Below are 14,688 nucleotides of genomic sequence, written 5' to 3'. Positions count from 1 at the left end.
TGCTTCACAAGGATGTTGGAGATGTTGCTCAATTGTTGCATAGCGTAGCATAAATCAGGCCTTGTAAATCCCAGGTATAACAATCTCCCAATTAACCTTCTGTATTTTGAAGGATCAACAAGCTCTGCTCCTGTATTCTTTGTGAGTTTCAGCCCTGGAGGTAATGGGGTAGTGACATGTTTGCTGTAGCACCCCTTCGATAGAAGAGCTATATCTACCCTAAACGTCATATTTATAGTAATCCCTATGTTCATATATATATGTTTGCACATAAACATCTAATTAATTTCCATACGTAATTCCAACACGTCATAATAGTTATTATCAACCCATAATATTATATATATATATATACATATCACATATCACAAAGTGATTCGTCACAGGTAATCCGTACACTTATATTCTCTCTGTACAGACAAAATGTGATTTGTACTCTAACTGACAAAGAGGAGAAAACTGCATATTGGCCCGACCTGCCTGAGTATAATGCGTAGACCTAGTCTTCAACAGTTAGACACCTCAAAGTCTACTCCTGAAAGAAAATGTCAGCAGAGGGGTGAGCTTGCCACTCAGTAAGCAAATAATCAGTCCTATCTATATATGTATACCAAATATAACCTCAAACAAGATACATAGGCAATATGCATAGAATATATAGTCAATTTGCTTCCACATAACCATCTTTATTACACCATATAGTTATCACGCAATAAGACAATCAATTAAACTTTCTCTTTTTCCTAGTTTGCTTACCAGAGGTGATATTGTATTTTTTCCGCCAACTCAATCTCACCATTATTAAATTTAAGTGAATCCCCTTGACAGCCGGCTCATCAATCTCATCTCGCACATAGCGCTTTCATTTCGCACATAGCACTTTCTTTTCGCACATAGCACTTTCATTTTGCACATAGCACTTTTCATATCGCCTTATAGGCTTTTCAACACATCAAGGGGTATTCAAACCACAATTATATTCAATTTTCACCACTCCCTCATTTCCACATATCACCATTCTTATAAGCAACTAGTAACGTAAAACCATATATCAATACATTCTCATTCTTAGACACTCACAACACATCAAACAACAAACATAATATTTCAACGTACTTTCTCATTCCATGTACACATTATCGTCAATCAAATTACATCATTCACCACTCATATATATTTTCAGATAAATCAAAGTCAGCATGAACCAAAAATCATATAACAGTAATAACACAAATAAAGGGGACACCTCTCCCCCAATTCACCACTTATATGTTTATCATGGGGGTGGGGCGGTGGGTGATGGCCCACCCCTCCCCCAATTCATTTTCCTCCTTTTTCTTTCCTTTTCTCTTTCTTTCTTTATTTTTTTTTATTTTTAATTTAAACTTTTCTCAAAATACCCATTACGTCTTTCCTAAATTTCTTAACTAATATAATTTTCTTTAATATATTATAATGAACTCCAATTTAATCCATTCAAGTTTTATTATATCCCAAATTCAATCTATAATTTATTTACTAATTAAATATAAATTTTTAATAATTATCAATTAGTCTCCCAATTACGTAAAATATTCTATGGACGTCACATTTGCCTTTACCAAGCCTTACATCTGCAACTATGTCCTGCGCATATATGTGTTGGGAAACTATCATTCCTTCTGTAGAACGAGCTATCTCAAGACCCAAAAAATATTTAGCACTTCCCAAATGCTTGACAGTGAACAATCTGTCCAAATAGTCTTTGACCTGCACTATTGAATCTTGAGAGGCAGAAGTTATTAATATGTCATCAACGTATACAAGCAATGCAATCAAATTCATGCCAGAACCTTTCACAAATAGACAGTGGTCATGACTGCATTGGACAAAACCAAATTCATTAACTTTCTTGGTGAATTCCTCATTCCACTTCCTAGAAGCTTGCTTCAAACCGTATAGTGATTTTTTCAGTTTGCACACTTTCCCTTTTGGGATTTCATAGGGGGTTCCATATAGATTTCCTCATCAAGGTAAACATATAAGAAAGCGTTGTTAACATCAAGATGGTGTAGTGGCCAATTCTTTCCTACAACCACAGCTAGGAAAAGTCTTACAGTGACTGCTTTTGCCACAGGTGCAAAACAGTCATTGTAGTCTTCTCCTTCAACTTGGCTGTAGCCTTTGGCCACTAACCTCGCTTTGTACATTTCCACAGTCCCATTCCGATTAAGTTTCACCTTATACAGCCATTTACATCCAATGGCTTTCTTGTTAGCAGGTAGGTCTGCCAACTTCCAGGTTTGTTTTTCTCAAGTGCATTGAGTTCTTCTTGCATAGCTTTCTCCCAGTCCATCTTCCCTTGCACTTCTTCGTAGCCCTTTGGTTCCTGCATGTTAGAAAGATTTTCCACAAAGCAAGTGTGTGCTTGTGTCATATAACAGTTATTTGTGCTGTCAGTGTTATAACATTCATAATCTCTCATTCAGGTTGGTTTGTTGTGAATTCTGCCAGATCTCCTAAGTGATGCAGTGTCTGTTCTTTGTTCCTGATCTGGTTCATCACTGATTTCACTAGGGGATACCATTGGTTCTTCATTGTTGATGATATCACTAACTACAGGGAGTGGACAGACTATATCAGCATCATCTTCATTGTGATCAGAAAAATGGAATGTATTCTCATAGAAGATTATATCCCTGCTCATATGTATATTTTCAGTGCTTAATTCCATGACTTTGTATCCCTTAGTACCATGAACAAATCCTAGGAAGACACACTTTAAAGCCCGAGGTTCAAATTTGTTTTTAAAAGGTAGAGTGTCAGTGATAAAACAAAGACATCCAAATACCTTGATGTGATCATAAGCAGGTTTCTTTTCATAAAGAATTTCGTAGGGGGACTTCCATTTAAGAATTTTGCTAGGCAATCTGTTAACTAAATAAGTGGCCATAAGTAAGGCATCAGTCCAGAATCTTGAAGGCATATTAGCATGGAACATTAAGGGCTGGTTTGGTTGTATTTTTAATGGGATTTTTCCCACTTTTCATTGTTTGAGAATGTGGGAATTTGTTTGTTTTGTGCCATTTTTAGTGAGAATGCATTCCCAATTCAATTCTCAATTTCAAATTTAATAGGTCAAATAGGCTTGTCATAGTTGTCTTTTTTTGTCAGCCACTATTTGCTTCTTTCCCATCAATTAAAATTGCTTTTCTCTCTCAACCATTCCTTTCAATGGAATTCTCAAACAAAACCAGCTCTTCCTCCTTCCTCTTCCCCTGAAACTCACCCACCGATCCATCCTGTTTTTACGACTGTCGAGTCGTGTGGTTCGAACAACGAAGTCATTTGCCAAAAGAGAAAGTGCGGCACTCGAACTAAGGTGAGCTCTGTACCGAGGTCCGTCTGTTTCTCTTGTTTTCTTCAGTGTAGGAAACACAAATATGAATCTGAAGTATTGAAGAAGCTGATAGGAATTCTTCTTCACTGCAAGTAGTGAAGAAGCTGAAGCCCAAACTTGATGTAGCAGATTAGTGCCTGTTTGGCCCTGCGATTGTAAAGACTTGTAATTTTTTTTTGGTAAATTAATGCAATTTGTTATACCATTTCGCCCCTTTTGTCGTGATTGTTTTTTGAATTCGATTTATGTACTGAGATGTTCTCATCTTCTGTGGCCACTGGCAGTAATGCCCGTTTCTCTGCCATGCCTCCTGTCTCCAACAATGACAATGATGAAGGTGATGTAAGCTATCCTGCAATAGATACTGGTAATCCACTCTGATTCGGGCCCGAGACAAATCCAACAGCAACAAGAGGCGTGCGGCGAAAAGGGGGGCAAAGTGATTGGTTGAAGCGAATTGATAAATGCATTGATGTCATAACCGCTTGCAGTGAAGCCAAAACTCGGAGGCTGGCAAATATTTCCAACGATAATATTGAAGACTGCATGGCTGCGCTGTCTAAAATGGAGGGACTACCGCGGGATTTATTCTTTGCAGCGCAAGATCAGTTTGTGTTGAAGGTGAGGCGTCAAATGTTTCTTCTGATGAGTAATGAGGACAAGCGTGCTTGGGTTGAAACACTGAGAAAGTGAACAATTTTTTTTTATTTTTATAGGGGCTGCATGAATTTGAAGATAATTTTTTATATACTTGCATGATGTTAGTTGTAGTTGTTTTTCTTTACATCATTTTAAATATTACATGTATGTTGTTCATGGTAATTCATCATTTTACTGACGTCATTAATTTTGTAAGCTGCAAGATTTAAAAAAAAAATAGGTATAATTATTGAACTAAAATCAATATTAAATATATTTAGCTGGTTAAAAAAAAATTTACCATCATTTCTTTTCCAGCATTTTGTATTTATCAAAAATTCAAATTCATGTTCTTTATCCCTGCTCATACATCAGGTTAGTTAGAAGCCTTTTACTCATCTACTTTTCGAAATTTGACTATAATTGAATAGATGTGTTTGAATTTAATTTTTTTAAAAATATTTTTGTATAAGAAAATGAAAACATATTATTACTATCCAATAAACTACAATTTAAAATTAGAGTAGAATGATTTTACAATCTTTCCAATTAAAATTGTCCAAGTAATTTTTGAAAATATTAGTACTAAAACAATCTAGAATAATGAAGTAGTAAGTCTTGACAATTTTGACCAGAAATCCTATATATAAACAAAAATCTAATTTTTTATTCATTTTACACACCTCATTTGCTTATAATTTAATGAGAATGACAATTTTGCGTTATAATTATTATATTAAAAATAGTTCAATTAATTATTCACTTTACTCACCTCATTTTTTTTACAATAGATGTAATTACAAAAATTTCACCAAACCCCCGTCCTTTCAAATTTTGTCACCAACCCTCTTTGTTGTCATTTTGTCACCAACCCCCTTTCTTGTCAAATAATGGGGGTTGATACACAATTGGCCAAGTATAAAAGAGTACTCTGGCTTGTGTCTAATGCATATATGCATTAGATTACAAATATATCACCAAACTATTTGAGCAGAAATAGATAGATGGATGAATCAAGCGGCAACAGTCGTTCTAATAGTTCTTCTGATATGTCCTCGGATGAGGAAAACAACCTCAGGTTAATCCATCAATTGTTAAGCACTTCAATTTTAAAGACGAAACAACCACAACATAATTCAATTCTGCAAGGCTCTGATTGGCTGAGCGAGCTTATGTCCGGGCACCCCGATCGAATCTACAATATGTTACGTATGAACAAAGAAACTTCCAAAATTTATGCCTGTTCCTAAAAGGGAGAGGTGTTTTAATAGACTCGCAACGGACGCGTGTCTCTGTCATGGAATCAGTCGCCATTTTCTTACAAACCGTTGGTTTAAGCGAGCGCCAGAGAACGAGCTGCGAGCGGTTCCAGCACTCTTTGGAGACCATCTCCAGGCACATGAAAAGGATTTCGCGAGAAGCAGTTGTATAGCTGCAGATCCTTGAGTTTCTCTTACAGCAAAGGAGACTCAAGTCTTCCTTTTATAAACAGGGAAGCTGCTAACTGAAATAAACTAACCAACAGACGGAAGAAAGTACAGAAGCGTGCTAGCGTTTTTACAAGGAAGGAGAAGATTCCCAACGGTTACTAAGAGACGCACTTTCACTTAAACAATGAAGAAGAAAAAAACGCTGTTCAAGTGCGAGAACAACTACAGTAGCTCAGTTCTTCTTGCTCTGTGATTTTCTGCAACTTCAGACTTGAGTCAATGCAATCCTTCAACATTTTGATACAAATCACTGCTGGGTTTCATCATATCTGCTCAAAGAAAGGGTTGTTTTTTTGTTTTTGCTTTTGTAATGATCATTTTATTTATTTTGCAAAAAATTGAAGTATAATTGTAAGATAAAAAAAAACTAAAAATAGAAATAAGGTTGAGATAATTTTGCGTATAATGACATATATATGAAAAATACTTACCCAGATTAGATTGATCCAACCAAATAGTTATAAGAATTTGACCGTTATAAAGAATTAAGTGTCCTATTAAACTCATAATATTATAATAAATCCAATTATAAATAGGCCACATAAATATATAAAATATAATACTCAGATACTTATTAAACCTCATAATTCACAATTAAATCATTATAATAATAAGATCATAAACCTTAAATAAATATCAAATTAAACTAACACATTAAATTAAAATAAAGCGTTAGAAATAATTTAACAATGTGAAAAATTAAAAAACTTATTTCTAACATAAAAAGTTTATAAGCTTAGGCAAATATCCTCTTAGTAACAAAACACAAAAACATTAAATTTAAGTAATTTTAGCACAACCTAAAAACGAGTCACAAAGCAAAACACATGCCCTTACATAATTGGGCCAAACAACAACAACAAACATCGATTTCAAATGGAAATAAACTTTCATTACATTTATTGGGAGAGCAAACAAAGTCAAGCCATCAATGTGGAAGCAAGACGGACAGTCTTTATTGGAGAAAATATGGTCTGAAAATAGGACAACTGCAGGCAATTAATACATAAGCAAAAAGGGCTCTTTTAGTAATTTCTTCCTAAAAATATCTGGACATTATGGTAAATGCTCACATTAGCTTTGATGGTAAAAAGTAAATGCGGGATAAGTCATCCCATCTACTCAAGTGGGAATAGGATTTAGGCCTGTCCTTGCAAATAAGTAGGAACTAAATTAACTAGAAATAGGCAATGGGAACTAAAAAATTTATAGTTGAAAGTTTGGTTGAATCAAATCAATCACAAAGTTAGTATGGTATATTTGCTATGTAATTAGTCATTTTCTTTAAATTAAACACCAATCACACGACAATTGTATTGCAAATTCTTTTTAATGGTTATTTTATTGATAATCACACGACAATCACACAACATTTACTTAAATACTGTCAATGTATATCAAAATAATGAAATTATTGTACTTATATAATGCATATAATTTTAATATCATGATTTAATTTTTTATTTCTAATATTTTGTTTTAATGTATTTATATGCTTACTAGCCATGCTGGTACATTGTTCCTACATACATATAATAAATCCTTCATGCTTTAAAATATATTATAAATAAGAATAAAATATATGAATCAATACATTACATTAATAAAAAGCAAGAAAGAAAAAATATAACTTATCAATTAATATAAATTTTAAAAAATTGAATAAGTTAGTTCTTCTTTTATTATGAATGATATTTTTGACTTCACAAATGTGGAAGGACTTCTGTTTTTATTAATGTCAGCCGGGTAGGTTTATTCTATCTTCCTTTCGGACATAAAAACGTGCTATTTCTGTGGTTGTGGGCCATAAACAAAGGGACATTACTTGTATAAATACCCCCTACAGCTACATTTGGCATCACTGCATTAAGTCAGGAAACATATAATTAAAAACAAAATCCCTAGAAAAAATACAGGTTTGAGGAATGGCTCTAGCTATGGCTACAACTGCTGGCTTCTGTGGCTCTTCTCATGCAGTCCTGGCAGGCAGCCTCCAGCTCAGTAGCTCATCAAGCCACTTGAGCATGCCTAAAACAAATAGAATTGCCTTTGCTGAACCAGGTCCGAGAGTTCGAGCCCAGCAGCAGACCTCAGCTGAGACTGAGACCGGCCGCCGAGCCATGTTGGGGCTTCTTGCTGCTGGGATGGCCTCAGGGTCATATGTTCAGACCGTGCTAGCCGAATCCATCTCTACCTTGCCGACAGTCCCTGACAAAATGCGTAGTAATTAAATATATATTAGTGTTCCTACTTAAAATAATTTTTCAATGAAACAATGAGTGAAACATATACAGTGATAATAACATATATAACATGCATGCATGTGAACAAATATATCCTTTCGTACTTATTCCTGAACATGGGATACAACCCATCAAGTTAAAATATGTATATCTTCTTCTATGATCTTATTGTCTCTGTTTAAACTCTGTGATGCAGGAAAAATCATAGTCGCTGGAATCCCCGGTTTATTATCTGAAAAATCTGACAGCCAGGGCCTCATCCGTGCCGGTACTCTTTCTTCTATTTACCCGTTCAAAATTGGAATTAAATTTACACTTGATTAATGCTCACTCGGCTAATCTATTTTGTTTTTTGCTCCTTTTCTTTCTGTGGATGGCGTTGCTGGTTCTGGTTCCTGAATTAATTGACTCATACTTAATTAGCCGCGAACCTCCGTATTGACGGATTGGTGCTATTACCCGTAGACATAACAAAGCTACCACTTATCAACGTAGAGGATCATCCCAACCTCCCATTCGAAGTGCAGGCTTTCATGGACCAGATTCTTCTTGCTGATGCTATACTCTTCTCTGCGCCTGAGTACAATTACTCCGTCACTCGTAATAAACCTCAAACCCTTATCTCATACTCTTTTTTGAATGGCATTTGCACACAAACATTTGATTATTTTTTAATGATGAGCCCTCTACTGACATATTTTCACTTTGGTTGTTGATCGAACATCGTACGTACGTACCAGCTATTACTAAAAACGCAATTGATTGGTTATCCCTGAGGCCAGAAACTCTGGCTGGTAAAACTGCTGCAATCATCAGCACGGGATGGGATTTTGGTGGGGGCAGAATGCAATATCATCTCCGCCAGATTGGGGTTAGACCTGATTTGCATTTCATCAATAAGCCAGAGGTATTCGTGAGTACAACTGTCGATGCACAAAACCCTCCAAAGTTTGATGCCAATGGCGACTTGATTGATGATAACGTCAGGGCACAGTTGCAGCAACTTCTCATATCCTTGCGAGATTTTACAGTACCATTAAAGTACTGTAGCAACAAGAACAGGGACAGTGGTATTCTCCCATGATCTCGCAACCTCGTTGTTCTGGGACTTGAAGAATGAACACGAACTACTTTGTGATTGTGCAACTTTAAGAATAAAAAATGGCATAAAGCGGAAGTTGCTTTGATCAGAAATTATGTAATTTGGAGTCATGTACTCTTTTTCTCAATAATGTTACATATATGTGCCACCCAATTTCGTTTCCTTTGAAATTATACAAAGCACCTTTGTGGAGCACGTGCATACCCAATACAATTCACAAGAAAAGGAGTTTCAACAGGTTTCACAAGAATAGTATGAAAACACATAAAATCCAAAGAAGTCGCGTATTTTCCCCAGGTTGGGTGGTCGACCCAATCGGATCATGTCCGATCCGATTTTGGGACCGAGGCTTGAAGCATAGATCCTCTGCCAACACTGGACGTGAGATGTCGCCACATGGACTAGTTGTGTACGGACATTTGGGCCTATAAATACCACTGTTCACACGCATTTATGATAAGACATATTTACTATAATTTCGGTCATATTTACTACTCTAGACCGCTTGCAACCATTTTAAATCTTACACTAATTTAAGTATCGGTGGAGAATTTTAGTTAAAAACCTCCTAATTAATCTAAGGATCTATTCTTTTATCAAGAACCACATTTCTGCAAGATGGCTACCAGCTCGAGGACAAAGTCATCCCCATAGACGGGGGTGATGACTTCAATTTGGCTGATCGTTGTCGTCCAGATTTATAAAGGGAACAACCTCGAGCCCGGATGGCAGAGGCCAGGGCCAAGAGGTGGAGGTGGAGCCAGAGGTTGGAAGACAACCCCTATACTTTATTTTTTATTTATTAATCTATTCTATTTATTTTGTTTGTCCTTTCTTGATTTTATAAATTTACAAATAAATTTTACATATGAAACAAATCTGAATGTTTTTCTAAAAAATCAGAAAAAATGAGTTAACTTTTCCAAAATACAAATTAATAAATTAAATAATTCTATTCATAATATATCAATCAATTCATACGTCACGGTCCTTATTACTTTTTTAGTAATAACAAATATTAAATCAATCAAATTTAATTCGCGAGAAAGAGAATTAATCAGGCTTTCATATCCTGTCTTGAAACCCAAGCTCCTACTCGGGTTCCTCTTCGGCAGAAGCCCACCAAGAAAAACAGTTACAGTCTTAGCCCGTAACTCTGCTATTCCGAAATGGACATCAAGGCCTCATTTATTTTGAATGATAGGATTAAGGTGGTAAAAAAAAAATAAAAAGTGATAAAATTTAGAGTAGTAGTAATAGAATTTATAGCCTAATTTCAAGAAATGAAGATATCCATGTATTCATTTTCCAACATTGGACGTCAAAATTGTGATTACCGCCACCGACCTTCATCGCTCAAAGCCACTCCTACAGCCATTTATTCATACTAGTACCAAAACATACTCAATGCACGTGAAAAAAAAAAAAAAAAATTCTCTATTAAATTTATTCCGAAAAAGTTAAAAAAAAAAAAGATAAACTAAATTGCTAATCAAATTAATATTTTAACCATGGCTAATATATTATATTTCTCATAACAAAATAAATATACTTATAGGTCATATACAGAAAATGAATATCATAAATTCCTTCCACTTTATTAATAGTATATAAGTATTTATGCTAAACTCCAAACAAATAAATATTAAAGATAATAAATAGGTTAAGTTATGATATTGGGGAGTGAGTCAAGAACTATCTCTGCATTCATCTTCTGACCTCGTAGAATCATGCTTATATATCCGAACAAAAAATCTCAACCATACAAAAAAGAGGAAGTGAGAGAAATCGGACAGAAGGCCAAAATAAAAATCTCGTACGTACAATCATACAAAAGAGAGGAACTGAGCAAGAAAATGCGTGATATCGTCGACGGCCATTTCCTATCTTCAAAGGTCAGATTGTTATAGAACTTGCAATACACGTGTCGCATACAGGTTCTGCACAGGTAAACCTTATCTTTGTTGCGAAGTTATTTATGCAAATTAAAGACAGAACCTAATCCTAAGTGTCCAGATGGTAGGCATGTACAATTACGGCATGCTAATAATTATTATTTTAATTAAAAGTCTCGTTTTATTTTGTTGTATAAAATAAATCACTTGATGGAAATCTAATTCGGACATGAGGACCGACATCAAGGTTGTTCCAAGTATATTCCAGACGAAGTATGAAAATTGTGAAAAGAAAATATTTATATTTGTTGGGAGGTACCTTACTAAAATTTTTAATACTTAAGTCAATTCGAATTGAAAATATCTAATTTAATGATGGTAATACATGTGTCTTTCATAAATAAAATGTAATAAATGTATTTGTATAGCTAAATACATCCACTTACATCAGCCACGTGGCATTATTCGGGGCTAGGAGTCGTCGGACTAGACCCGTCCCCGAAGGTGAAATGCATGGATCCTTGAAGTATTTAGGATTTTTTCCATTTTTAATAAGCAAATATGTCCTTCAATATTATTTGTTGACCCGAGCTGATCTCCAAAGGTGTAAAGCGCATATCCTTAAACTGTTTAATATGTTTATTTAATGGGCTCCTTTGGAGTTATTTGTCTTGTTTCCCATATCAGGTCCATAAGACATCGATCTAAAAATTAGCATTCCAAATTTGAGGTTAAGTACTGTAATAGTCAAGGGCATGCTCTAGTTAATAACAAATAAAGAAACAATAAGTAATTTCAGGACAACCAAGAAGACCTTATATAATTAGGTCAACCAAATAATAATAATAATACAAAAAACCTCAATATCCATTTCAAATTGTTTTTTGTGGTGGAAATAATTTTTCATTACCTTTATTGTGGGAAAGCAAGAAAAATCAAGCCATCAGTGTGGAAATAGAGAGAGAGAGAGAGAGGTTGCTTTTGTTGGAAAATTTTAATTTAGATCAAATTTGATTGAATGTAAATTAAGTATATAGTAAGGATAATATATTCACTTTATAATCGGTGTACAGCTCAAGCTCAAGAAAAGTGATCAATCACATAACAAATATATTATACTTATTCTGTAATTAGTTTGATTTAATCGAACTTGAATAAAAAAAATTCTATCTTTGGCGGAGGAAATACGGTCCGAGTATTGGACATCAGAAAGGACTCCTTATTTAGTCTAAGTAAATATAGTCTAAGTGATAACAATTTTAATAATATCTCAACATAATTATTAGTGAAGATGTTATGCATTTAATTCTTACTGTAAATAACTAATGATGACAAATATTATGAGAATTATATTTGTTATTACTATATTGTCACTATACACCTACCACAATTATACTTACAATTTTTTTTCGTCTTTAATTATAAAGAGTAACAACATTTACTTCAATATTGTTACAATATATTAAAATATGAAAATTATTGTAATGATAAAATAAGACTTTATCACTCAATACATATAATTTTATTATCATGATTTGATTTTTAATTGCTATTTTCTTTTTTTTTTTTTTGGTGTGTGTGTGTGTTATATGCATGTGAAAAAATATGCCGTGACATTTATTCTCTCTTCCTTCCGCAGAGGAAAAACGTGAATTTTTATGGTTGTGGGCCTTAAACAAAGGGACCAACTGTGATATATAGTTTCCCTGAGTCGTAGGGACATTACTTGTATAAATACCCCCCACTACAACAACATATGGCATCACTGCAAGAAATTCAGGAAATTAGAAATACTTGAAGGAAAAAAAATAAAATAAAAAATCCTTAGAAAACAGGTCTGAAGAATGGCTCTAGCTATGGCTACAACGGCTGGCTTCTGTGGCTCTTGTCATGCAGTCCTGGAAGGCAGCCTCCAGCTTAGTGGCTCATCAAGTCGCTTGAGCATGGCTAAAATAAATAGAATTGCTATAGCTAAATCAGGTCTGAGAGTTCGAGCCCAGCAGCAGGGCTCAGCTGAGACTGGTGAGACCAGCCGGCGAGCCATGTTGGGGCTTCTTGCTGCTGGGATGGCCTCAGGGTCATTTGTTCAGACCGTGCTAGCTGAATCCAACTCCACCTTGCTTGCCACACCAACTACACTCCCCGCCAAAATGACTAGTAAATATATATTATTGTTTCTATTTAAGATAATTTTGTAATGAAATGTATAGTGACAATATAGTTATAATAACAAATAATATTCGTCCATGAACAAGATATATCCAATCACCTATGCCTGAACATGAGATATATTAACCCCGCCAAATATATCTTCTTTCGTGTTCTCTTATTGCCTGTTTAAATTTTGTGATGTAGAAAAAATCAGAGTCGCTGGAATTCCCGGTTTGTTATCCGCAAAATCTGACAGCCAGGGCCTCATCCGTGCCGGTACTCTTTCTTCTACTTGCATGCTCAAAATTGAAATTAAATTTGCACTTGAATGATCACTCAGCTAATCTATTTTGTTCTTTGCCTCCTCTTCTTGTTGTTGTTTCTCCGGCTGGCCGGTGCTGCTGGTTTCTGTTGCCTGAACTCATGTTTTAGCCGTGAAGCTCAACATTGACGGATTGGTGGTAGATCCTATAGACATAACAAAACTTCCACTTATCAACGTGGAGGATAATCCCGACATTCCACCCGAAGTGGAGGATTTCATAAACCATGTTCGTCGTGCTGATGCCATACTCTTCTCTGCGCCTGAGTACAATTACTCCGTCACTCGTAATAAACCTCAAATCCTTGTGTCATACTCTTTTTTGAATGGAATTTGCACACAAACTTTTTCCATGACAATTTGAATTTCTTACAATCATATATGTACGTATATGCAGTGTCTATTGCTGACACATTTTCACTTTTGTTGTACGTGCCAGCTATTACTAAAAACGCGATTGATTGGTTATCTCTAAGGTCAGACAGTCTGGCTGGTAAAACTGCTGCAATCATCAGCACAGGATGGGATTTTGGTGGGGGCAGAATGCAATATCATCTCCGCCAGATTGGGGTCAGAACTAATTTGCATTTCATCAATGCCCCTGAGGTATTCGTGCGAACAACAGTAGACGAACAAAACCCTCCAAAGTTTGATGCCAATGGCGACTTGATTGATGATAACGTCAGGGCACAACTGCAGCAACTTCTCATATCCTTGAGAGATTTTACACTGCAGTTACATTGTCACAATCTTATCGGCCAGAACAAAACTCTTATCTCCTGATCTTGCAACCTTGTTGTTCTGGGACTTGAAGAATGAACACAACTTTATGATGGTGCAACTTTAAGAATACTAACGGGAATAAAGATGAAGTCATGTTAATTAAGATGTACGTGTACTTTTGCTCTATCATATTATGTATACCAGCCAATTTCGGGTCCTTAAAAATAATAGCACCTTCGAGGAATATGTGCATACTCAATAACGTTGTAATTGTAAGATAAATTATACTCAATTCGTTTGTCATCATAAAGTTAATTTTACAGCACATGAAATGGTAATAAGATCTAGAGCACGAGGCAAGTTGGAAGCACAACAAATACTTTGATAAAGACCACCTTATATAAGGTAAGGTTGGCTTGATTTTACATATATCAGTTAGTAGGAAGATATCGATAGACAAAAGAAATTAAGTGTATTGGACCACATTGTATCACGTGAAGTCCTCATATTTTAGGATGATTGGCACTTTTTGATAACGGGACCATATGACCAGCACACTATGATGTGATTTAGAGGTCTAATTGTATAGCTGCAAGAGTTAGGATTTGACAGGAATTCTTTGCAGATATGCCATTTCAGCCATTAGTGCAGAAATGAGGAGCCAGAAATATATGAATCTGTAGAAGTCATGCACATATGTCTTTACTTCCGAGATATCTTTAGCTCTAGCTGTCCGACAAATTC

The 14,688-nt window shown here is 35.2% G+C and overlaps 2 protein-coding genes across 3 annotated transcripts; both read left to right on the top strand.

Annotated features, from left to right (window-relative positions):
- Nucleotides 1–7,357: 7,357 nt before the first annotated feature.
- Nucleotides 7,358–9,006, top strand: LOC105167960 (NADPH:quinone oxidoreductase). Of its 2 annotated transcripts, none has more exons than XM_088883245.1 (4): nucleotides 7,358–7,728; nucleotides 7,948–8,019; nucleotides 8,175–8,351; nucleotides 8,492–9,006. In XM_088883245.1, exons 1-4 carry the CDS (start codon nucleotides 7,434–7,436, stop codon nucleotides 8,833–8,835), a joined length of 888 nt encoding a protein of 295 aa, XP_088739371.1. In that variant the 5' UTR covers nucleotides 7,358–7,433; the 3' UTR covers nucleotides 8,836–9,006. The 2 variants fall into 2 exon arrangements, with proteins under 2 accessions (XP_088739371.1, XP_011086159.1); XM_011087857.3 differs by having other exon boundaries at nucleotides 7,359–7,731.
- Nucleotides 9,007–12,500: 3,494 nt separating this feature from the next.
- LOC105167959 (NADPH:quinone oxidoreductase) lies at nucleotides 12,501–14,188 on the top strand. Its single transcript, XM_011087856.3, has 4 exons — nucleotides 12,501–12,905; nucleotides 13,104–13,175; nucleotides 13,332–13,508; nucleotides 13,661–14,188. Exons 1-4 carry the CDS (start codon nucleotides 12,593–12,595, stop codon nucleotides 14,002–14,004), a joined length of 906 nt encoding a protein of 301 aa, XP_011086158.1. The 5' UTR covers nucleotides 12,501–12,592; the 3' UTR covers nucleotides 14,005–14,188.
- The last annotated feature ends 500 nt before the right edge of the window (nucleotides 14,189–14,688 follow it).

Source organism: Sesamum indicum, linkage group LG8, assembly GCF_026168435.1.
Source record: "Sesamum indicum cultivar Baizhima isolate 11 linkage group LG8, ASM2616843v1, whole genome shotgun sequence".
Taxonomy (NCBI): Eukaryota; Viridiplantae; Streptophyta; class Magnoliopsida; order Lamiales; family Pedaliaceae; genus Sesamum; species Sesamum indicum.
Note: the sequence above shows the minus strand (reverse complement) of the source record. Positions and strands in the feature narration are given on the sequence as shown.